Source organism: Amborella trichopoda, chromosome 13 (assembly GCF_054954075.1).
Source record: "Amborella trichopoda isolate Santa Cruz 75 chromosome 13, AtrichopodaSantaCruz75HAP2 v2.0, whole genome shotgun sequence".
NCBI classification, from domain to species: domain Eukaryota; kingdom Viridiplantae; phylum Streptophyta; class Magnoliopsida; order Amborellales; family Amborellaceae; genus Amborella; species Amborella trichopoda.
The window spans coordinates 3,460,163-3,485,719 of NC_142348.1; the positions used below are offsets into that span (position 1 = coordinate 3,460,163).

Below are 25,557 nucleotides of genomic sequence, written 5' to 3' on the forward strand. Positions count from 1 at the left end.
ACACTATTTTTCATGCATTTTGTTAGTCTTTGAAGTATATAGACCATACAAGTATTATGTACATAAAAGAATTTATTATGTTGCTGTTTGCCTACGCGCACTATTTTTCATGCATTTTGTTAGTCTTTGAAGTGCACAGACCATATGAAAAGTTATTTATTTTGTGAGATTTATATGATATTCTACTCCTATTGGTACATCTCAAAAGAAAAATATTGTGATTTTCTAGAACTAACAAGGAAAACAAGAAATAAATAATACAAATATACAAGGAAAACACAATGTGTACCTTGCAATTGGTGTGATACAAAAATAGCTGAGTTCGAGCCCAATGGCTGTCATTGTGTTTAGGGGTGGCAATGGACTCGGACCCAACCTAAGACCTGAGGGGCAGACCCGATCTAGGTCTGGGTATGGGTCAAAAAATTGGACCCGATGGGTTGGGTCCGGGCCCAAATCTTGGACCCGAATACTATTTGGGTCTGCATTCAGTAATATTTTTTGGATCCCGATATATGAAATATATTTAAATATAGTTAAATATATAGATATTTTAATTTTCGTGTTCGGTTGGGTCCAGGTTTGGATCCAGGTCAGGGACTCACACTATATTTTTTCATCTAGGTCTGGGTCCAGTGAATTCGGTTCCGAATCCAAGTCTGGGCCCGAGTCCGGGTCCGGGTCTGGGCCAGATCATTTTTTTGGGTCAAGTCCCTAATTGTGTTAGACACTTTGTTAACCCTTTCCCTATACTCAGCTTCTGCTCTGGAGACAATTAAGGCAACTACAAGATAGTGGAGCGGGGAATAGGGCATTTTCCCCTCCCTTCTAGAGCTTCATGCACCCATTAAAAGGGAGTTCGACATGGGGCACGTAGGCTTAATCTCATTTCAGTTCATTCGACCGCGAGATGTAGAAGCACCACTGTAATATCATTTGGATACTTGAGAAATATCACATGGAAATAGTTTTCGAGGGAGATTTATCATTTCTATTATTTAAGATTCCAAACTTTTGGGGGAACTTTTTTTTTTTTTTTTTTCTAGAAATCGTTTCTCTGTTTCGAGCCTAAATAGAGAGATTGTTTTCTCCCAACAAGCTAAAAATTTAATTTCCATTTTAAAAATAAAAAAATCAAACATACAGCACCCCTACCCCCCTGCCCCTAAAATCCAAAAAAAAAAAAAACCTCTTGCTAACCCAGCTCCCCTAAAATCCAAAAAGACAAAAAACCATTTTAAAGGAGATTTATTTCACTCGAAGTAATTTTTCTAGACAATGTTTTCCCAAGGATCCGACTGGGACCTAGGCCCTTGATCATAGTATCTTGGGATGTGAATGATATCAGATGCGCTTAGGGGTGGCAAAGGGTTGGGCTGCACCCGGACCAGAAAAAATGATATCGAACCTGGAACCGACCCAATAATTTAAATATTTATGTATTTAGTTATGTTTTAATATATTTCATATACTGAGACTTGAAAAATATTACCGGATCTAAACCCATACCCGATCAAACCAGGACTGGGACCCAAATAATGGTTGGGTCCAAGATTTAGACCCAGACCCAATCCGCTGGATCCAATTTTTGTACTCGTAGCCAAACCCATATAGGGTCTAGCCCTCGGGTCTCGGGTCCATTGCTAACCCTAGACGAGCTTCATGGAATGTTGTGGTTGTTAGGATCCCTTTTATCTTTTCGGCGTTTGAGCTACCATTAGCTTTTTAAGCATTGATGCATTTCTTCGAGAGTCTTCTCCAATAAAATGGTAGATGATCCGTCGTGAATCTATGGTTTTGAGAAGCCTAAAGAGCCATTGGTTGCAAATGCTCAAGCTTGTAAGGAAATCAGCCCCTTGTAAGTATGATATAGGTATATTGCCAACACTTAAATATTTGTGAATCCTTGCTTATATTTGTGAATCTTTGCTTTTATAATAGTTATTTCAACTCTACTATAGTTAATAAATTTAAAGAAATAGAATTCGAAATGGATACATTTATGAGAACTTACGTGTGACTTTAATCGGCAATAAGATGCGAGAAAGTATACTTGGGTGGATTGGCCATATGCAGAGCAGACCTAATATAACACTTGTTAGGAGATGCGAGTTAGTTCAAGTGGTAGCCTCTCCTATAATTCAAGTATTGAAAAACCTTCAAATTTATCATCTTGAACTTGAATATTATGGTTATAAAAAAAATTAATATTTCAAGCTCTAAAAATAGTACATATTGTAAAATATTATCCAAACTGTCCATTTCATCTGCATTGTTATTTTACGAATAAAAAATCCCGCGCTTTCTCCTTGTCATGGAAATTGTTTTCCCATGAGAAAACACCTCTCTCTCTCTCTGTCCCGCCAGAGTACAGTCCCTGATGGATTACTTGCAGAGGCTTAAAGCTGCGGCTTTCTTTGCTCAATCGAGAGATTCAGATGAGGTTTCTCTGAATTTTGACGAATTGGGGATTTTAGGGCACTTGAAACCTCTCCAGATTCATGGAGTCTCGTGGCTTATGCGCCGATACCTTTGTGGTGTCAATGTTATACTCGGTAGCATATTTTCTCTGAATTTTTTTCATTTTTTTGGGTTTTTTTGTTGGAAAATGAGAATCTAGAATATTTGGTGGTGTTGTAAGATTTTTTTTATCTTATTGGTGGCCATTTTTTGGGTGTCACTGTTTTTTATTGAAAATTTTGTGGATTTTTTAGTTATAATTTTGCAGACTTTGTACCCGTAGTTTGGGTTTTATGTAGACATTTGCACTGTTTTTATGGGCTAATTTTTTTTTCCATCTTCACATTTTAATTTCTGAATTCTGATATTTATCGAAAAAGATTCTGATATTTATTATTTTCCTCGCTTCTTTTTTTTGCCTTGGTTTTGAATATACAATTTGATTTGAATGTAAAGTTTTTAAATTCTTTCTACGTTCTTGAAATGGTATTTTATGCTTGTTGTCTTGCAGGGGATGAGGTGCGACTTTGCACTGATATCCTTTTGCTATGCCTAAACTTTTGTTTGCTTGTGTGTGTGTGTGAGCGCGTGCACGTTTTCTTTCTCCTAATTCTGTTTATGCAATTAATATAGTTGATAAGAGCATGAATTTTATTCTTACTATTATTGCATGATGTTTTTTCATGTTTTCTCCTCTATGTGATGTGCTTATAGTGAATAAGTAGAAATGTAGTTGTTAGTTTTTATGGGCGTTTTAACACAACTCTGGTTGGTTTTGGGGTTTAAGAGAGAGATTTTTAGGTGCTTGATTGATGTGTCTAATCAACACATAGTCACCAGTGTAGATGCTGACTGGCAGAATTGGGTTGAGGCAGTGCCTGTGACGGTAGTTGAGTTTGCGATTGTGAATGATTTTGCGCCGAGATATTTGAATTTAACTGCCCAGACTCTCCTTCTTGGGCCTAAACTGTGTCTTTGCTGGGGTGTTAAGCTGCCTGACTCCTCAGCAGTGTTAAGCACTTTTCCTTACTATGGAGTACAAGGTTGGTTCTTATCGCCGTTGAGCATACTCTCTTTACTGCCTAAAATGACTTGATGTATATGTCCTTTTGCAGTTTGCAACATGTTACTCCATTGTTTCAACAACCGAAAGAAATCATCTCTGAGTTTTAGAGGCATTTTTAAATAACCTCCTTTGGGATGTTCTGATGCATTTTGTATGAGTTCTCACTGATGTTGATTGAAAACCATTTTCTCTACCAAAATCTCAAAGAAATCTGTTGCTTTTGAATTCAAACTCCATGTAGAGGGCAAATCAATACGATGTTTTGTTCCAGGAGCTTCTATGAGCTTGCAAATTCAAAGAAGAATTGCAGTGCTTTGCCAGGCCTAGTTGTCTCCTAGGTGTATATTCATCGAGAAACTTGACAGCATCTTGGGATATCCAAGTCAGTCGTGGTTAATATATTTAGGACAACGAGAGCTTCTCGTGTATTTGAGTTCACTGTTAAACTATGCGGTCAATTCAGTTGTTTTGGAAAAGCTCGTTTTGAACCATGCATTCATTTGAAAGAGAATTATGAGCTCATTGTTTAAGTTTAAGGCCTGCATTCTTTCTTGTATTTTGCAGTTGATAAGGTGTTTGCTGTTCTATCCAATATTGAGAGATTTCAGTTCTTACTGCGGATACAAAGTAGTTGACATGTAATTCTTGAGGATATATTTCGCCAGTGAAGAGAAACCCGTAAACTTGGCTTTCCACGAGCCAAAACCCAACAATTTTCAAGGTATCAATGGTTAAACAAGAGGGCATCAAATTCAAGGAAATTCATGAATCAGGAAGTCACTGCTTGGCTTGATTTGAGGACGCCAACTTTAAGAGATGGCAGCACAGGTTCATTTTCCTTCTTTGGACTTGAGGGTCGCCTATGTACTACCAAGGCCTGTCCTGCTCCCACTACTACCACAAAGGCCATGGTGAACGAACCTTTAGTTATCAGGCTCAGTCTTTCTTCACAAATGGTGATGTTTGAACTCAATGAGACGAGGATGACTACATTTGGAAAAGGCTTCTTAATACACTCAGTGATTTCCTGTTGAACATTTACTCAGGGTTGCTAATGGTAATGTCATCTTGGAAGCCTTGGAGAATAAGTGCAAATCACTGCATATTTGGAAGGAAGAATTTTTTGGCCAATAGTTACTTAGATTTCAAGCTAAAATATAACAGTCTAGTTCTTGTACATATGCATGGATTGCATATGATAAAAAATGAGATAATCTTCGGTGGCTTGAGCTAAAATGGCTCCTTTGAAATGGCAATTACTATTGCAAAGTTACTTTCATCTTGAAAGGATTACATGAATATAATCATGTGCAAGCCTGAGTATATGTCTTTCGAAGAGCTAATGGCTCATCTAGGCATTGAAGATGAGATTTGACGACTCGATATAAAGGAGGAGATGTCTCTGTTGGCTATGTGGCCTTTTAAGGCTTTAAAGCCAAGAGTTTTACTCTCAGTGAGAGTTAAACAGAGACTGAATCTGGGTGCGTGGCGCATTGAGCCCCAGATTGATATACCCCGAGTATTTGAGGCATTAAGAGTATACATTTTGAGAGTGTGAACTCTCGGAGAGGTGTGAGGGTCACCTCCCAGTCAGGATTATATTAATTAGAATGCCTCATAGCTGATGTGATAAGCCCGGGCTTAGAGAATCCAATCAAAAATAATATAACCTCAGTATTTAAAAGAGTATTTGTCATGTATGGAATGGCAGTGTAACAATCCTAAACTTAAAAAAAAAAAGTCTAAATAATTTTTTATAGTGTGGTGATCAACATGAACATTTTGGTCCTTAGGGACCATTCGTTTTCTCTTTTTTTGATATTGTTGGGAAGAGGCCATTTGAAACACATAGAGAATTAGCCTTTTTTGTTAAATAAAATAGTTCAAAACAATTTTTTTATTTATATTTCTGAATATGGTGCAAGTCTATTTTTATAGTGTAGATCTTATGGTCTACACTGCATTTGCACTATGTTTTACCTTACAATTGGGTACCATTTTCAACACCCTTATGTAGAACCCATTTTGCTAAGTGGACCTTTGGTCCACCAACTTTTACAAAAGCAGAGTTTTAAGGAGATATTTCACCACCGTACGTGGCAACCCAACAAACTTCGTTATCTATTATTAAGACACTTTCAATAATGAAAGGTGTTAAAATTCATAGAGGTCTCTCTCGTATGTATTATGAGGCTGTTCTCTCTCTCTCTCTAACAAAAAACAATGAATCTCTCTCTCTCTCTCTCAAAAGAAAATAGTCTTCGTCTACCTGGTAGTGACATTAGGCGAGCTACCTTTGACGCACTCTATTTTTTAGAATTTGGTTGGGATGCTATGTCCTGGTCATTTTTAATTTGTTGGTTCAATCATGCTTCACAATGGGCTGCACAGGTTCACCGAGTGCCTTTTTAGTGTAAAGGGTGAATATTCCTGTTACTCGAGAGGTAGACTGTGCATGGATTATGTAGAGATTTCCCATTGTATGGTGGATTTTTGTGGGAAAAGGCTTTGGGTGGATGATTTAGGAAACTTCTCAGTCAACTCTCTTAGTTCGTAGGCTCTCTCAAATGATACATGATCTCATTGTCTCGAAGAATAATCTTTTTAGTAAAAATTATGATATTTTATCTATTATTAAGAATTTTAAATGCTGTAAATTTTTAGAAATAAATTTATTTTTCCTGCCTATCGTTCAAAATTTTAAATATTGTAAATTATTAGAAATAAATGTGATATTTCCGCTTTTAGTAACATTGTGAGATTTTCCTTCTACTATTTTGAATATTTAGACATTGTAAAATTCATGTGCAAATGACTTCCCCATTATTTGAAAAACTGATATTTTTGCACTTGATTGTAGTATTACGTATGAAATGATTATTTACGCATTGACAATTCTATAAATTGTCATAATTCTATATTTAATTTTGGATTCCCATAAGGGTTCTTTTATTGATACTGGACTGCTATCATATTAGATTTCAAGAATGTCCTTCAGAGCTGTTACCTTTCAGAAATTATTGTACAAAATGTTTAAATGGCTACTTAGAGATATTTCAATGGAAGTGATTGTTATTAAATTGCTTCAAGTGAATCCATGTTAATGTTTTCAATGATACTTCGCATATATGATATTGTTGCTTTCTGATGTTTCAAGAGTTTCAGAGATAATTTGAGTATAAGTGGACCTGCAGTGATCGTTAAGACATATCCGGTTATGTCAGTAGGGACTATTTGGACTCATCTGGGATGCCGGTAAGGTATGATCGGATCTGCAGGGATTGTTATGACCTATTCGGTTACACCGGTAGGAACTATTTGGACTTATTCGAGACGCCGGTGAGGTATGTTTGGACATGCAGGAATTGTTTAGACCTAATCGATATGGGCTATTTAGACTCATCTGGTACACCAGTGCTGTATGTTTGGACCTGCAGGGATTGTTTAGACCCATCAAGATGCTGGTGGGGTATATAGGTGACCTACTTAGGATGTCAGTAGGGTATTTTGTGAAATCCTTTGAATTATGCATTTCTGTTAAAATGTTTATATGCATTTCCATCATTTGGATTATGTTTAACTGTGGATTTGTGAAAGTGCAATTGTTATCTATAAATGCTTTTGCTCGAAATTCTTCCTCAGGTTGTTTTTTGTAACATACATTCTTCAAAAAATGTTTATATCTTTCAACCATGATTATTTTTTGGAAAACACACCAAACTATGATAAATATTTTTCAGAGTAATTGCAGTCTCATAGTTAAATGCAACATCAGGACCAGCTTGTGAAGAAGATGCAGTCATGTCATAACTAAATTCTCCTTTGTAGCTTTTGTTTAACTTCACCATTGTAAATTTTTGTTCTATCAACAGATGTATATCTAAACTGTCATGTTAATATTAGTTATGAGTAGACTTTGTAGACTCGTAGAAATGGAAAATTGTTTTAGCGCAATAAATGGTGAATTTTAAGAATTTGTTTTGTTAAGAATCGACTGTCACATCTCAAAGATTCTAGTATTTTAAAACGTATGATGTGACAGGTCGGCTCATAGGATATGAGCCCGTATCCTGACATAAGACCGTTCCATGGCATGTGCGCCCACAGTCATATGGGGATGCCACTCTTCTATAATATTATCTGACTTAGAAGAGCTAGTGCACATGTGCTTTGAGATGACCTTTGTATTTGAGTATGAACATGTTCCACAGGAGTACACCAGTAATCCATTGAACTCTCGGTGAAGGGAAGCTCTGGCTAAACAACTTTGATGTAACCAATTATGTATTCCTGCCATAGACTGTGGAGCATAGGTTCATTGGGTCGGCTTGAGACACCGGTGGAACGTCATTTGGGTTAGCCCAATGGAAGACTTCGACTAATGTTATAAGTCTAGAGATCTCATTTACTTTTGACCCAAATTAATCTAAAATTGATGAGAAAAGATTTTATATTGATGATAAATTATGTAATAATGTTGAGAAATTATTTAGAGAATTTTTGGGATTTTTGAAAAAAATTTCAGATTTTTTTAAACAATAAAAAATGTGATTTTCAAATTTGTTTGACATAAATACCAAACAAATACATCCTATGGGGATGCCACATGGATCCCAAGTGGCCATAGGGATGCCACGTGGCACCCCCACCTCCCCACTCGTGGATGACATAATGCTGATGTCATATCCATGTGGGGACCTATTTGTCATTAATTCTTTTGTTGGTATTATGTTAAAACATGTTATGTTGTTATTTAAAGTGTTATATATTGTTATGACTTAAGTTTAATTTAAATTACATATTTTTTTTTACTCATATGTGTCATTTTTGGTATGTGTAAAGTCATAAAATTTTGAGAATTAATTTAATTCATATTATTTTCCACATATGATTTTATAGTATGTGGGTATATCTTATGTGGCACCACCTTATGGACTTGACCCATGTGAAACTTTAATGTTGTTAAAATCCTATTGGTGGTGTCATAAGATATTTTAATCACATGTGTGGATATCCTATATTACCTTTATGTTCATGTCCTTGTATTTTATTGATTCTTACAAATTATTCAAAAACCATAGGTATAAATGTAAACATGAATTTGGACTGAATGGGAAATAAAACATGGAGCTAAGGGCTTCAAGGTAAAATGACTATGAACCTAGGCTTTAAAGAGTGAAGGGTGTCAAAAGCTCATCCATTGATCTTGGTGATAAGATATGGATGAGTGGCTTGGATAAAAGCCTCTCATGTGTAATTGATCTAAGGCATTAAGGATCAATATTAAATCCATCTTTACGATCTAAGTATAAACGTAACTTATAGGTTCAATTATAACATTAACTTGAGTATTCACTTCAAAGAGAGAGAGAGAGCCCTTGACAAAAATGTGGCTACCCATGAAACTATCTTCTTCCTTGAGCTTTCATTTGAAACCCTTCCATAGTCTCTCATTTATGTGATCAATTACATATTATTGCTTCATTAAAGTATTTATTTTTATTCGTATAATTTTTAATTCTTACCTCATTTCCATTATCAAAGCTTGATGTAATTCTTAATTTACAGTAGCTTTCTTCATTTTTGTTATGAAAACTTGATATTTGAAGAGTCTCAAAGCAATAGTGTATTCCATACACATGGTATGTGTAGATTAGTTTGCTTACTTTATGATCTTGAGTAGTTTCAACTTGTTTTTCTTGATCTTGTTTTTCTGGAATTTTTATTGAGAATATACAATTAATGAGATGTTTATTTCATCATATTTGAGCATATGAAATAGTCCATTGAGTTCTCTTTTTAATGTTGAAAATTCGTGTGGTCCATTGTGGACCACATGGTGTAGTTTCACCATTACTTCTTTATTTTGTGTAGTATCTTTTTCAAACTATAAAAGGTTATTTTGATACATGTCTCTCTTATGATTTAATCCTTATTAAGTGAAATAAAAGTGACCATTTGCTTCTTATTGGATTGATCTTTTTTAGTTATTATTATCACCCGTGCCTTAGATAATGAGACAAAATTTAGTCCTTAAATGACCCTTTCGTGGGCCGGGCACAAGGGGTTCGAACCATGGTTTCCCCATGTATGTTTGCATGTTAATTTGATTTATTTACTGTTATTAAATGGGTTCATGATTGGTTAAATTAAGTATGTTGAGTGTATATTGAGATTGTTATTTAATCTTACGGTATGAATTTTAATGCTATGCATTATTGTTTATACAAATTAAAATCTTATCGAATTATTATGATCTAGTGTATGATGTGTATGAGACATTATTATATATGATGAGGATGAAGAATGAAGATGAAATTATAATACAATTTTGATATAATGAGGAATTGCGAGTACAAGTCATGCAACATGTTGTAGAGATGTACATTGTGAATATTTGAATATTATATTGAGCTAATTGTATTTTTTGAGTAGGGGATTTGTAACTCTCACATTCATTATATATAGGAGTTGAGATCCTAGTGTAGCTCATGTTTTAATTCCCTTAAGTACAACTAATTAGGATTAACAGGTTGTCCTATGTAATGAGCTAAACCTGTTATTAGTCTATTGATGACTCACATTACAGGATATCATCTAAGCATTATCACAATTTACAAGAAATCCAAACACACCATTGGGTTTTCCCTCTAGTAATACATCCTATTAAAACTAAAAAATGAATCCATGTATATGGCATTGCCTCGTGTTAACCACATGAGATTTCACATATACTTCAATATGGCTTTTGTACCATTATTGAAAAAAATGAATTTTCAGGAGAAAAAAAGCTTGATAGGCTACATTTCCAACAAGTTTCTCCCATGGGGCTTCTCTCTCCTCCAGTTTCAGTTAGAACTCTCTGAAGGAGATTACACTAAGCCCATGCCACGCTAATAGGTTTGTGCTACAGTGGGAATTGTTCCACATCGAAAATTTGAAAGGGATTTTATATATATAAAAGACCTGAGGACCAATGTAGAACCTAATGATGCATGAATGGGATGTGGGGCCGCATGATTGTTTGTGTGGTGACATAAGCGTCGTAAAGTTCTCTTATTTTGAAAAAAACGAGCTTATTTTGAAAAAAAACGAGCGGTTAACTATAGAGAATCACTCTTATTTTGAAAAAAACGAGCGGTTAACTATAGAGAATCACTCTTATTTTGAAAAAAAAGAGTTATGACATCACCTATCACATTGACTCCGACGGAGAATCGCCGGTTATTATCTAGAACGCCCACATGAATTCAAGGAAAAAAAAACGAGTTATGACGACACCTATCACATTGACTAGGGCGAAAAATCGACGGTTATTATCTAGAATGCCCACATGAATTCAAGGATCACATTGATTCGGGCGGAGAATCGCCGGTTGTTATCTAAAACGCCCATATGAATTCAAGGAAAAATTGTACGAAAAATCGACCAATTCCCGTGTCAACTCGCATGAATTCAAGGATATACTGGAACGTCGACTCACATGAATTCAAGGATCGGCCGCATGAATTCCCTGAATTCAAGGATTTACTGGAATGTCAACTCGCATGAATTAAATGATCGGCCGGTTGTTATCTATAACGCCCCACATGAATTCAAGGGAAAAAGGATGGGCCCGTTGTTATCGCCCACATGAATTTAAGGAAAAGTTGAACGAAAAATCGACCGATTTTGACTGTCATGAAATTGAACCCGTGTTGACTCGCATGAATTCAAGGATAGGCCGAAGGAAAATCTATTTGCAATGTGACACTTCAGATAAAAAAAGAAGACGGGTATGTTGCCATATTTTGAGGTACTAAGGAGGATGAACCTATTATCACGTGACACTCAAGAAGAAAAGTAAAAGAAGAAGACATGCATGTTGCCATATTTAGAGGTACTAAGGAGGATCATAAAAAACAGGACTAAGTAACCATTCTGTTTCTTTTATCTTTTTTCCACAAAATAGCTCTTATAATCTGGTCTCATGGAGGCAATTTCAGGTCTTATTTTATACTATATATTATTTATATAAAATGGTACATGGAGAAAGAAAATAACCGCCATTATTTTCAAAATAACAATAATAACGCCCATAATATTTAAAAAAATGTCATTGTTTTTTAAAATCCAAAAAAAAAAATCAGCTTTTTTTCCATATTGCCCTTTTCTTCCCATTTTAACGGTGGAATGGTGTTTTCCACGACAAAAACTATACATATGTTTTGACTCAGGCGAATTTTAAATCACTGCAAAACTGAAAGGAGTTTGATAAGAACTTCCCCAGTAGGTGGGATGATGATCCAATTCACTTTAGCCGACGCTCTTTAAATCAAAAGGCTAACTTTTGCGAAGGCAACTATTAGTAACAACTCAATTCTATTTCTCTTTCTCTTTCTATAAAAACCTTTTTTTGGGGAGAGGCTCTAAACAATCATATTATAACCCACTACAAAAATTTTATTAAAAGAGGTTATTTTGATGTCTAAATATCATCAAATTGATCATCTCGACATAAAGATATATGGACATGAGAAAAAAAATAAATTTTAACTTTTGAAAATAGTGTATTTTGCAACGCATTTTTTGACCATTAATTTTTAAGTTTTTATAGATATGTTGATCTACACTATTTTTGGAGCGTTGAATTTTATGAATAAAAATAAAAATATATGTTAAGGCTATCACAAATATTTTCAGTATGAAAACCACATTTATCGATAATATTTGCAGGAGCTCTAATTCGATTGTTTAGAGCGTAGGCCCTATACAAACCGCACTCTTTCCCGCGTACTCACTCTCGAAAACTAGGTTTATTTTTGCTGCTTGGAGCCGAATCATTTCTGCCTCTCTATGAAACCATAACGTTTCCTCTTACATAGCCGCCATCTCTTCCACTCTCTCTCTCTCTCTCTCTCTCTCTCAAATTACTTTTCTCTCTCCAAAACCAGTCTTTTCCCTTTTCCCCAAACTACATCTCTCTATCTAAACGATATTTATAAGCCTACCCTAGCTTATACGCAGACACACTTTTTCCTATCTAAAACCAGTTTATTTCCTTCCCCACGTATCCCCTTTCTCTCTCTAAAACCATTGTTTTACCTTTCCAGAACTACCCTAGCTTCCACCCCAACATCTCTCTCTCTGTAACCCACTAGCCATGGCGGAGGAATACTTGAAAGCAGCAGACGGCAACCATATGACGGCCATGGCCCTGGCCCAAGCGGGCCTAACGCACATGTTCGGCGTGGTCGGCATCCCGGTGACTGGCCTCGCCAACGCATGTGTCGCCCGCGGCATCCGCTTTGTTGCCTTCCGCAACGAGCAGGCTGCCGGATATGCGGCCGCCGCCCACTCCTACCTCACCTCTGCCCCATCCCTTCTCCTTACTGTCTCTGGCCCTGGCTGTGTCCACGCCCTCCCCGCCCTCGCCCATTGCCAGGCCAATGTTTGGCCCCTCATCCTCATCTCCGGCTCCTGTGACCAAGCATCGGCGGGGAAGGGTGATTTTCAGGAGCTTGACCAGCTGGCCGCCACCCGCCCCTTCACCAAGTTTTCAGGCCGCGCAACAACTATTCGGGAGATCCCTGCCGTTGTCGCCAATGCTCTTGCTTCATCTGCCTTGGGCAGGCCGGGTCCTGTGTATATCGACCTCCCCTCCGATGTGCTACACCAGACTGTTCCCTATGGTGAGGCCCTCGAGCTCGCAAAGCTTGTCCCACCATTTGTGCCGACCTTTCAGAACCCTAGCCCCAGCCCTGAACTCTTTGCTTCGGGGCAAGCAGTTGATGAGGCTGCAGCTTTATTGAGGCATGCCGAGCGGCCCCTGATTGTGTTTGGGAAAGGGGCGGCCTACGCGAGGGCTGAGACGGAGTTGCAGGAGCTTGTAAAGCTCACAGGCATCCCTTTCTTGCCGACACCGATGGGCAAGGGGCTCGTCTCCGACACGCACCCGCGTGCTGCCACCGCTGCCCGCTCCCTTGCCCTCGCCCAGTGCGATGTGGCTCTTGTTGTTGGCGCCCGCCTCAATTGGCTTCTCCACTTTGGCGAGCCCCCCAAATGGTCGCCAAACGTGAAATTCGTACTCATTGATATTGACAAAAGCGAGATTGATCTTAGGAAACCTCATCAAGGGCTTGTAGGGGATGCTCTACTGGTATTGAACCAGCTCAATAAGGCAATTAAGGATGACCCATTTTATTTGGGGGACTCCCACCCATGGATCGAGAAGCTCGTGAAGAAGGCAAGGGACAATGTCGAGAGGATGGAGATGCAATTGCAGAAGGATGTGGTGCCGTTCAATTTCATGACGCCATTGAGGATCATCAGGGATGCTATAATTGCAGAGGGTTCGCCAGCGCCCGTGGTGGTGTCAGAGGGGGCTAACACTATGGATTTGGGGAGGGCAGTGTTGGTGCAGACGGAGCCAAGGACGAGGCTGGATGCGGGGACGTGGGGGACAATGGGAGTGGGTTTGGGATTCTGCGTGGCAGCCGCCATGGCGATGCCTGAGAGGCTTGTGGTTGCGGTGGAGGGGGACTCTGCATTTGGGTTTAGCGGAATCGAGCTCGAGGTATGTTGTGCCTCCCTTCTCCTGATGCCAATCAAAACAATAATAGTACACATAATACCTGATGTTCTAGTAGTACTAGTTGGTGTTGTTCTAAAATTTGGCAGGTTGGCACATGGTTCGGCCGACTCGGCCATATGTTTATAAAAAAAGCAAAAAATTTAAACAAAATTAAAAAGCTTTAAAATGTTTAAACCTGGCGTAGGAACTTCAAATCACCCTAAAAACACTGATTTTATAATAAAAATAACTTTTTTTTAATATTATTGGTATACCCTTAGGATCAAGTCCCATTTTAGGGAGAGACTCGGACAGGGTGGTTGCTGGTTCCGGTTCCACTCAGGCAGTTCTGAGGTGCCCCAGTGATTTTTGAAAGCCTGGTTCTAAGTGTATCGAATTTCATATTGATAGTTGTAGTTCTTTATTTCTTTTGTACTACTTTTTTGCTACTTTTAACTGTGACAACTTGTTTCATCTATATATTATGGATACATTTAATTGTTTTTGTTAAGTACAAATGTTACATGGTTAGTAGATGCATCTAATGGTGTCTTGATCTTGACTTGGATGAATAGTACTCAGGTTTGTTAGAATCTATTCATAGCTTTTCATTTTAGTTATTTTTTCTCCTGGTCAGTTGTGGATGAATGGATTTCTTGTTTTTCTATGTCTGATTCAATGGATGGGTAGTGGATTCCTTTGTATCAATATATGAACTAGGCTCTTTGTGTATATCTTTTTTTCATATTTAATTTAACATGTGTTACCTGCTGTTCGTCCTTTCAACCCTTATCAATTTTTTTTCTTTTTCTGCTTCTACGATGAAAGATTGCAATGTACAGAATAAATTAAGTTGGAGTTCTTTTTTGCATTCTATCTCTGTGTTTGCTTCTGTGGAAATTGATATATTGAAAGAATAGATGATCTCTAAATGGATGTGTCCTAAAAACTTTACAAACCTGAAATTTCAATTATTAGAGGTCATTTTCATGTGCTGCTAGTTATTTTAGGTTATTTTCCAAAAATAATACTAGCATAAAGAAGAGAACTGCAACGGTTCATTTGATTATTCATGGGTTGGCTTTGAAGTGAAACTTCTTGTTAAAACAAGTGGGTGTATTTCAATATTATCTAACATTTTTGAGGCATTAGTGCAGGTTCATCGCTTTCTAGACATAGTTGCTGAAACCTGCTAACGAGTTCTTTACCCTCACTCTGGAGTCGAACGCTTTTATGTCACTCCATATCTGTGGCTGGAGTAATGGGATACTATCACTGTATATGCACTACTGCTTCGAATAAGACCTGCTTTGTACACTTCTGGGTCTTGGATCTGAATCTGAACCTATCGGAAAGAAGAGAACTGCAACGGTTCATTTGATTATTCATGGGTAGGCCTTGAAGTGAAACTTCTTGTTACAACAAGTGGGTGTATTTCAATATTATCTAACATTTTTGAGACGTTAGTGCAGGGTCATCTCTTTCTAGACATAGTTGCTGAAACCTACTAATGAGTTCTGTACCCTCACTCTGGAGTCGAACGCTTTATGTCACTCCATATCTGTGGCTGGAGTAATGGGATACTATCACTGTATATGTACTACTGCTTCCAATAAGACCTGCTTTGTACAGCTCTGGGTCTTGGATCTGAATCTGAACCTATCGGAATAAACTTGGCTGAGATACTCTGCACTCCATTATGATTGAATTAGTTATCCTGTTTGGCTTTTGATTAAAATTGTTTCTCTTGTAGTCAGCTGATTTTTTCCAAAGTGCCATAGTCATAATGGTTTAACTGGCCATAGGGATTTCTAAAGTGGTCAACGGAAAGTCTAAGGGGAAATATAATAGTGGAGACAGATAGGAGCAAAGCATATGCCAATGTGGATTGGAATAAATTTTTTTTTTAAGAGACTTGAATTAGAATTATTCACATGAGCTACGAACACTTTGTTCACCATGGACTGCAAGCAGTTTTTTTCCGAAGTGCCATTGGTATAATGGTTTAACTGGCCAAAAGGATTTCTAAAGTGGTCAATGGAAAGTCTAAGGGAAATGTAGTAGTGAAGACAGGTATGAGCAAAGCATATGCCAATGTGGATTGGAATGAATTTTTTTTTCTTAAGAGAATTGAATTAGAATTATTCACATGAGCCATGAATACTTTGTTCACCATGGGCTGCAAGCAGTTTTTTGAAGGTGGTTTGTCAGGCAACATGGGTGTTTTACAATGATTCTGTTCATGGGGTCATTGCAAACTTGGCGTGCATTGTAAAATTGAAGTTCAGAATGTAGGAGTTTCTGGCAATAAATATGTTTGCAACAAGGAACAGAGGACTTACTTTTGGAGATAGCATTAAGTTCATTGCCGACTTTCAAATTTGTTTATGAACCTATAAATAGGATTTGTGTTAGTTTTAGTTTTCAACCTGATAGGTTACTCATGGCTTTGCTAAACCTGCCAGGAATTCTGGATATATGGTTGTAAGTCGTTCAACAGTTGATTATTCTAATTACTTGTCATTTATACATTGCTAATTGCAAACGTGCTCTGTCCCTCTCAAGGATAACTTCCCAATGCGATTCATGCTATAGGGTTGGAGCCCCTCATGCTTTCATCCATCCTGCTATCAACAAAAAATTCTGTAGGCTGGACATTTGTATACGTGGCCGGCTTTAAAGCTCCTTTTAAGGGACTATGGTTGATCTGAAAAGTTATTTGGTGCTCGATGATCAGGTTGGGAACTTCTAAATCTCCATCTGTTGGAAGGGGCAGCTGGGAAACTGTTGTGGGCCTGCAATGTTGAAAAAGCCTGTGCTGAGGGTTTTTGCCTGTTCTCGTTGTTCGAGACTGTTTAGATGAGCTGGTTGTATCTAGAATAGTGGGAGCTTGCTGTTCCAATGGTGTCTCCTGTCCCTTATTTCTCTTTGTACACTTTACTGTTTTTTTTGGCACTGGAGTTCTGATTGTGAAGATATTCTGAGGTTGTTCTAACCCATATTGACAAAGTAATGTTGTGTGTTAAGATGCTTCTCTTATTTCCTTCTAGGAGATTCACTTGTAGATGGCAGTTTTGGCTGATTTGAACCTGATATATTGAACTCTTTTGGTGGTGTATACTTTTGATTCTGAAGATAATTTGAGGTTGTTCTAACCCTAGTCGACAAAGTATATTGTGCTGGTAGAAGCTCACTAATTTTTTTCCATGAGAATCATTTACAGATGGAGTTTTCTGCTGATTTGAATATGAGATGTTGAAATATCTGACTAGGATGATTAGTGTCAGGACTAGAATAATGAGGAATAGTTTGTGTTCAGTGACCTTAAACATATATTTCTGTGATAAACTTCCTTTATCAACATATCTACAAGTTGCTTGGCAGTAGCTAATCCCTCTTAAGGTATGAAGCCATCTCCAAGTTCCAATCCTTTGTTGAGGGTAATATCAATGATGAAAATGTTTAGTCGACCTAAGAGATTATTCAAGAGGCCGACAAAAGTATGGTGAAAGAGGGTAGTGAAGATCATTGTGAGCAGAGTTTGCGGCAATGTGGATTAGAACGTCTCAGGAATATAGTGGAGCAGTTTTTGTTCAATGACCATAGTAGTGAAGTACTGTAGTTTTATATGGCTGCATTGTGTTGGTCAATTTTTTATCATTCTCAAGGGGAGATTCATACCTATCTCAAAAAAGCCGGAGTCTAAGAAAGGCCGTCCCTTGCTTCCCAAGTTTTATATTTTCATCACCAGCAAGGTCTTGTAGAGGTCCTATTCTATCTTCCTCAAGAATGGCATTGCCAAATAACTTGTGGATGTATGCCCAAATATAATATTATTTATATGGTGATCAGCTCCATGACCATATTATTATAATGACTCTGTGGACTGTAGCATACTTACCCTTGATGCACTATGTTGGCATCACCATCATACTGCACAAATAAATTTGTCAAGTTTGCTAGATTCTCTTACTCAAAATATAGTAATTGTTTTGTTATGACTAGTTGTTATCGTTACTTTAATTTTCCATTCTCAAAAAAATTACTTTAAATTTCAATTTGATGGTAGTAGTAATTCCTGATGTAGTTCTGTTCTAGTTATTCTTATAATTCTTTTAACCATGAAAGCTCTTTCATCTATCCGTACATATATGGTTAAATGATGAACTATTCTCTTGATTGTTTCTATTGGTTGTTTTCTTTGTTCTTTTTTGTGATGTTAACTTGAATGGATGGTGGTCGATTTCCAAGTATCTATCCATAGTTTTTTATTTTAGCCATGTTTCTCATGATCAGTTGTGACTGAATGAATCTATATTTTGTCTATTAGATTCAAGGAATGGGTAATGAACGAATTTGAATACATCTATACTAAAATGAAAGTTCACAATGTACAAAAGATTGTGCCGTGATATATAAACAAAATTTACTATAAATGAAGCTGGGGTTTAATTGATTTTACTTTTTTGCATTCTATCTTTATGAATGCTTCCATGGCGATTAAATTAATAAATGATTTCAAAGCGGTGAGGATTTTCTCCTGGTCCTTATTATATGAGCATAAAATTTCAGAAATGAAGTTCATTGTTTGTTCATGTGCATGAACTGATTTTGTTTTTTCTTTAATTTATGTTTATCTATTCATTCACGATTTGTTCTTCTGGTTTAAAATTTTGAAAGTGAAATGGTGACATACGACCACAGGTTACTGATGTAACTTGACTTCTCTAATGGTTGCAGACCTTGGTAAGGTACCAACTGCCTGTAGTTGTGATTGTCTTCAACAACAATGGAGTCTATGGTGGTGATCGGAGGAATCCCGAAGAAATTTCGGGGCCATATAAAGATGACCCTGCACCCACTTCCTTTGTTCCAGAGGCAGCTTATCACACGATGATGGAAGCATTTGGAGGCAAAGGTTATCTTGCAAGCACGCCTCAAGAGCTCAAATCTGCTCTCACGGACTCATTCTCTGCTAGGAAGCCAGCACTTATAAATGTGATGCTTGATCCTTACGCTGGCACAGAGAGCGGGAGAATGCAACACAAGAACTAAGGTTGTCTTGTTCCAGTATCTCGAGACTAAAATATCTTTCTTTTGATACCAAGCTTCATCAGCTGCGGCCAACCACCAAATATAACACATTTTGGAAACTTCAGCATCTTTTTTTTTTTTTAATTGGATTCCATGGGTCAACCCGATTTTGGAAACTTCAGCTTCTTTTTTCTTTTCTTTTTTTAATTGATTTCCACTGGTCAACCCAAGTAAACTTTTGGGCAGCGGTTGGGTTTAGCTAGCAAGGTGGGTCAATAAATATTGCACTGCATGAATAAACTAGCTTGTAATGTATGGGAACTTGGTATAAGGATTTGGTTGGGAGCTGGTTCCCCTTCTTGGTTACTTTGAATAAGAATTTGGTTGAGAGCTGGTACTTCTTTTTTTCTCCTCTTCTCCTTCCACCTAGATGAGTGTTGATCTTTGGAACTTGGTAGGTCATAGTGCTGCCATGAGTCTTCTGTTGTTTTAATCTCTAATTCTATCATAGGGACGAAGCTAGTGGTCGTTTTTAGGATGTGTTCGGTTTACCAATTTGGAACTGCTGGAGTTGTATATTAGGAAAGTTCTCTAACTGTAGAAGATTTTGTGAATTATCTGGGGATATTCTGGTTATGGGTCTTCTTTGCATGTATTATGTTTAGGTGCATGGGTTCTGCTTCTCCAACTGTAGAAGATTTTGTGAATTATCTGGGGATATTCTGGTTATGGGTCTTCTTTGGATGTATTATGTCTAGGTGCATGGATTCTGCTTCTCATCTTATTCCTTGCAGTTGAACTTCACTCACATCTCGGTCTCCTAATAACCACACCACTTTGCCTTCTTGCTCTATCCAGAGTGTCCTTCTATCAGGTTCTCAGGGATCATTGCCCGTTGGCTTGGCTTTGGGTGGCCCATTCGTTTGCGTATTTAGGCAGTTGTTAATGGCTTGTCTTTAAATGTGGTTTTTCTGCAGCAGAAATTTGCAACATATGTACATGAGCATGTCTGTGGGCATGTCTTATGTTCAGTTTATCTTTACATATTGATGACGTATTCCACCTGTTTTCTATTTCCCATTATCCGTGTAGCTAGATGGGAAGTGAACCTGTTTCAGCAGGTGTTATGGATGTTGAATCTTGTAATCCGAAGTCGAATGTGTTTCCCATTTATGAACTTACATTATCATTGCCTTTTCAATTCCTCAAAGTTTTTCCCAGCAGCGATTTTATTTCATTTTCAGGTTATATTTATTGATTAGCCTCCTTGGCTAGTGAATCCCTTCTCCCCACTGGTTTGGACCATAACGGCAACAGGGAGACAGGGAGCCATCGGCAATGAGGAAACGGACCAAGTAATCTCAAAACCTGTGTGGCACTTCACTTCTGTTTCTACGTAAATGGGATGCAATGAAAACTGACAGTTTTTACTAGACAAATTCATAGTAACAGTTTTTACTGGACAGATTCATAATAACAGTCTGACCATGTCGGTTATGACCAGTGAATGCAATATTGGCTGGTTCAAATCAGAACATGTCAGGTTAGATTGGAACTCGCCACGGTTTTGGCCGATTTGAGTGATCCGGCCGAGAATTTTAAAAAGAATTAAAAAAACATATATAAAATCCTAAAATATAAGGGATTTCTTTGTAATGCGTTATTTATTTATTTATTTATTATTTTGGCAAAGATTGGAAATTGTTTTGGCCATAAATATTTAATTTTATATTTTTTGACCTTTTTTTTTAATTTTCAAAAATACCTTTGGGCATAAATCGATTTTTTAATATCCATTTTTTTTCACTAATTTTTAACTTCATTTGAATGTGTTTTGTTTAATCATGTTTTTAATATACTTTTCATACTTTTTTAGATTTGTTTGTATTTTTTAATACTATTTTGACTGATCGGGACTTGCCCCGTTAGGCTGATCTAACCAGCCGGTTTACCAATTTCTTGGAACCTGGCCGGTTCTGTTGCCAGTTCGATTTTTTGAACACAGATGATGATAGATTTTATAAGTCTGACATGGACCTCAATTACATACTTCGTGGTCTTCTCCCACTCGTATTTTCAGCTAATTAGATCTGGATTTGTGTAACGGTTTCAAAAATCGAGCTGGTTTCAACTATTGATCCAAAAAAAAAAAAATCTAGCTGGTTTTTCAACTTTATTTCTCCTGTGCAAGCCGCATGTGATTCATGGCTTGAAAATTGAGTGACAAACCCAATATGGCAAGCATGTTTGTACAATGTTCTAAAAAATTCTAGACAAGACAATGGATAGTTGTACTACTTATGAATTGTGATTCTTTTGTTCAAAGAGAAGAAAGTGAGCATATGAAGTGCAGAGTTGCAGAAGTTAAGAAAGTTTGGGGAATGATGGTAAAGGAACAATGATAATCTCTGTATCAGTTTTTATTCTTGGTGTTACAGTTCAATAAGATGTGGTACAAGGCGATGGCAAGGTAGTATATTTGATTGGGATTTCAAGAGCGACGCAAGAAGCACCCAGTTATTCTGCTGCTTCATTAAGGTTACACAAGGCATCTTGAGCCCTACATTGGATGATATGTGCACCAACCTGGACATTAGCCAAGGGGTGGCAATGGACCCAGCCCCGACCTGGACCCGAAGATTGGACCTCACCCAGGTCCGGGTATGGGTCCAAAAATTGGACCTGCCGGGTGGGTCTCGGACTCAACCAGAATAATGTCATTATTTAATTAAATATAACTGTATATTTTTAGTTATAATATTTAAATAATACAAGTATATATTTAATATAATATTTAAATATATCTGAATTTATTTTTTTATTGTTTTGGGTGGGGTTTAGCTCTGAATCTGGGTCCAGTCCAGGTCTGATAACATCGGGTCTGGGTTTGATACACGGACCGTGCCCGTTGCCACCCCTAACTAGTTTTGGATCCCATTGGATGTCATTCAGCATCATACATATATAGAAACATATACCCTCTTGGTAGGGTATTATTGTGGAGAACAAGGTATACAGCAGCAGTGCAATGTCTTTATTGCAACAATGTTTCTAAACTCGGCCAGGGCTTGGACCTGGCCTTGGTCCAAGACGAGTTACTCGGCCGAGTAGTGTATGGGCCAAAAATGGTTTTAAAAATATAAAATAAAAGATGTAAAAGTGTAACAAAACCAAGGATCGAACTAGAAAGAGATTAATTCATGGATGAATAAATTCTTAAAAATTTCACAAAAAGAGGAAAATATAAAAACACGAGAAAAGCCTACAAATCATTACAAAAACATCCAAATTACAAGATAATTTTCAGTTCAACAAAATTACAAATATAGTTTTACATTTTTATATTTATTTTATTCTTTAAATGGCCCAAATTGCTTCAGAGCACTCGGCTCCATAAGTAGCCGAGTACAACAAGACTCGGGCGCGTTTTAGTGGCTTGACTGTGTTTTCAACTACTCAAATTCGGCCGAGTTTTCAATCATCTTCAAGCTAGGGACCTGGACTTGCCTTTTACAAGTTCAAACACTGTATCAAGTGGCGATTTCCAAAGAATGCAACTAAATTTGAAGGACCCATGGCCTTCGAACGGGATGGATCGAAGGACCGTATAAACAAAAAGAGAGAGAAGAGGAAGAAGGTCCTTCATGTAGCAGATAAAAGGGCCATTTAGATCTATCAAAAAGATTTTTTGGAAAAATCTATTTCTTTTGAAATGTATTTCCTATAAAAATAGATTTTGGTTGTTTGGGTGCTACATGGATGCATAACATTTTCATGTTTTTTTCCTTTCTAAAAAAAAAACAAAAAGCATTTTCATGTTTTTTTCTTAATTGCTTTTGTTAAATTTTATTATATGATTCATTATAATGTCATTTTATTATTAAATTTGAAATAGTTTCTTTTTTAAAAAAAATTCAAGTAGTTTCTGTCTCTAAATTGTTTGAGATAGTTTATCTCTAAAAAATTTAAGTACTTTTTCTCCCCAAAATTTGATATAATTCGTCTCTCTAACATGTGAAGATACTTTCTTTCTAAAACTTAAAATATGAGGGAAAATATTGCGATTAACCCGCTAGTTCATATGAGTCCAATGACCCAAATCGAACATGGGCCGATCTGACGGCCACAACCTTATTTTGTATTTGAATTTTAATGTTTTTCAACAAATCCAAATAATTTAAAATTTTAGGCATGTGTTCTTGAAAAATAGGATAATCTAATAAAAATATCAAAAAAACAATTTACAAGAAATAAATTGATCAAAATACCCTTGAAATATTTTGGGGGTATTTTGGTTAATTTATTTATTGTGAATTAATTTTAAAATATTTTTATTTGGTGCGTCTTGATGAGAAGAATGAACGTCTAAAATTTCAAGTCATTTGGATTTATATAAAAAAAATTAAAATTCAATTATGAAATGAGGTCGTGATCGTTAGATCGGCCTAGATTCAATCTAGGCCATTGGGCTCATATGTTCATATAAGCTAGCGGGCTAATATCAGCATTTTCCAAATATGAGATAATTTCTCTATCTAAAATTTTTTAGACATTTTCACTCTCTTAAAATTTTAAGATACTTTCTATAAAATTTAAAATTTGTTATAGATTTTCTCTCTAAAATTTAGAGACAGATTCTCCCTTTAAAAAATTTCAAATACTTTCTCTCTCTAAAACTTAAAATTTGACATAATTTATCTGTTTTAATTTTTTGATATGGTTTCTCTCTCTAAAAATTTTTAGAGATTTTTTCTCTCTAAAACTTTTTAAGTACTTGCTCTCTGTAAAACTTAAAATTTAATATGGTTTCTCTCGCTAAAATTTGATAGTCTTTGCTTAAAATTTTAAGATAATTTATCTCTCTGTAACTTAAAATTTGAGATAGTTTCTCTTTTTGATATTTTTAAGATACTCTCTCTCTCTAAAAAATTTCCTCACTCTAAAACTTAGAATTTGAGATAACTTATCTCTCTAAATATTTTGAGATAGTTTTCCTCTAAAAAATTTGAGACATTTTCTCTCTCTACTACTTAAAATTTGATATGGTTATTTTTAAAATTTATGTTATAAGTTTTTTCTCTAAATATTTTCAAGTACTTTATTTTTCTAAACTTTAAAATTTGAGATAGTTTCTATCTCTAAAAATTTGGAGATAGTTTATCTCTTTTGAACTTAAAATTTTATATAGTTTCTCTATAGAAAAATTTAGATACTTTCTCTCCCTACAAAATTTTAGGTCTTTTATCTCTCTAAAACTTAAAAATTCAGATAGTTTTTGTCTTTACAAAATTTGAGATAGTTTCTCTATCTAAAACTTAAAAAATGAGATAGTTTATCTCTTTAAATTTTTTGAGATATTTTTCTCCTATAGTTTTTATGCCTTTTCTTTGTCTAAAACTTAGACTTTGAGATAGTTTCTCTCTCTCTCAGACTTAAAATTCGAGATAACTTTTCTCTCTAAAATTTTTGAGATAGTTTCTCTTTTTAAAAAGTTTCAAATATTTTCTCAAAATAAAACTTAAATTTCGAGATAGTTTCTCTTTCTAAAAAGTGTCCAATATTATGTCTCTGAAACTTAAATTTTGAGATAGTTTCTCTCTCTAAAATTTGTGAGATAGTTTATCTCTCTAAAACCTTTTTAGGTACTTATCACTCTAAAATTTGATATAGTTTCTCTCTTTAAAATTTTAAGATATTTTTCTCTTTAAAAATTAAAATTTGAAATAGTTTCTTGCTATAAAAACTTTGAGATAATTTCTCTCTCTATAATTGTTTTGATAGTTTCCCTATCTAAAATTAGAAACAGTTTCTCTTTAAAATTTTAAGATACTTTATCTCTTTAATTCATGGGGGTATTTTTGTTGTATTAATTGTATTATCTCTAAAATCCTGTTGGAAATCAATTTATGAGGGTAAATGCAATGATACAATTTTCCTTATTTTTGGCATGAAATGAAGAAAACAATTATGGTCGGAAATGTTTTTCAATCCTATAATTTTGATCCAAATGACAAACAAGAAAAACATTTTTGACAATATATTATCCCTTCTAAAAAACCATCAATTTGTTCATCTCAACCTCAAGATGCATAAACATGAGAAAAAAATAGATTTCAAGTCTTGAAAGTAATGCATCTTATACTGTATTTTCTAGAAGTGTTTATAGATCTCATCGATCTACACTACTTTCAAATATTTAAATTTTATAGGTAGAGATGAAAATAAAATTTTAGATGGTCATAAAAAATTATGATATTAAAACATATTTCAATACTATTTGAAAGGGCGCTTTACTTTGGGGGCTTGGCCCCAGGCAAACCACACCTTTCATTCAAACCCCTTGCTAACTTGGCGGAAAAAATATTAACCCCTCTCACAAACCCCTCCATTGGTTGGTGACGTTAATTTAGGGTTTCATCCCCCGGTTCATCATTGTCATTATTAG

The 25,557-nt window shown here is 36.1% G+C and overlaps 1 protein-coding gene across 1 annotated transcript; it reads left to right on the forward strand.

The window, feature by feature from the left end:
* The first annotated feature begins 12,558 nt into the window (after positions 1-12,558).
* Positions 12,559-19,509, forward strand: LOC18428183 (Thiamine pyrophosphate dependent pyruvate decarboxylase family protein). Its single transcript, XM_006837226.4, has 2 exons — positions 12,559-14,081; positions 18,819-19,509. The coding sequence occupies exons 1-2, from the start codon at positions 12,669-12,671 to the stop codon at positions 19,131-19,133; spliced, it is 1,728 nt and encodes a 575-aa protein (XP_006837289.1). The 5' UTR covers positions 12,559-12,668; the 3' UTR covers positions 19,134-19,509.
* Positions 19,510-25,557: the final 6,048 nt, after the last annotated feature.

Bases quoted from the DNA above. Each gene is read 5' to 3' on its own strand.
- LOC18428183 (XM_006837226.4), top strand. From the start codon at position 12,669: ATGGCGGAGGAATACTTGAAAGCAGCAGACGGCAACCATATGACGGCC. The intron at 14,082-18,818 runs GTATGTTGTGCC...TAATGGTTGCAG, and splicing joins TTAGCGGAATCGAGCTCGAG to ACCTTGGTAAGGTACCAACT.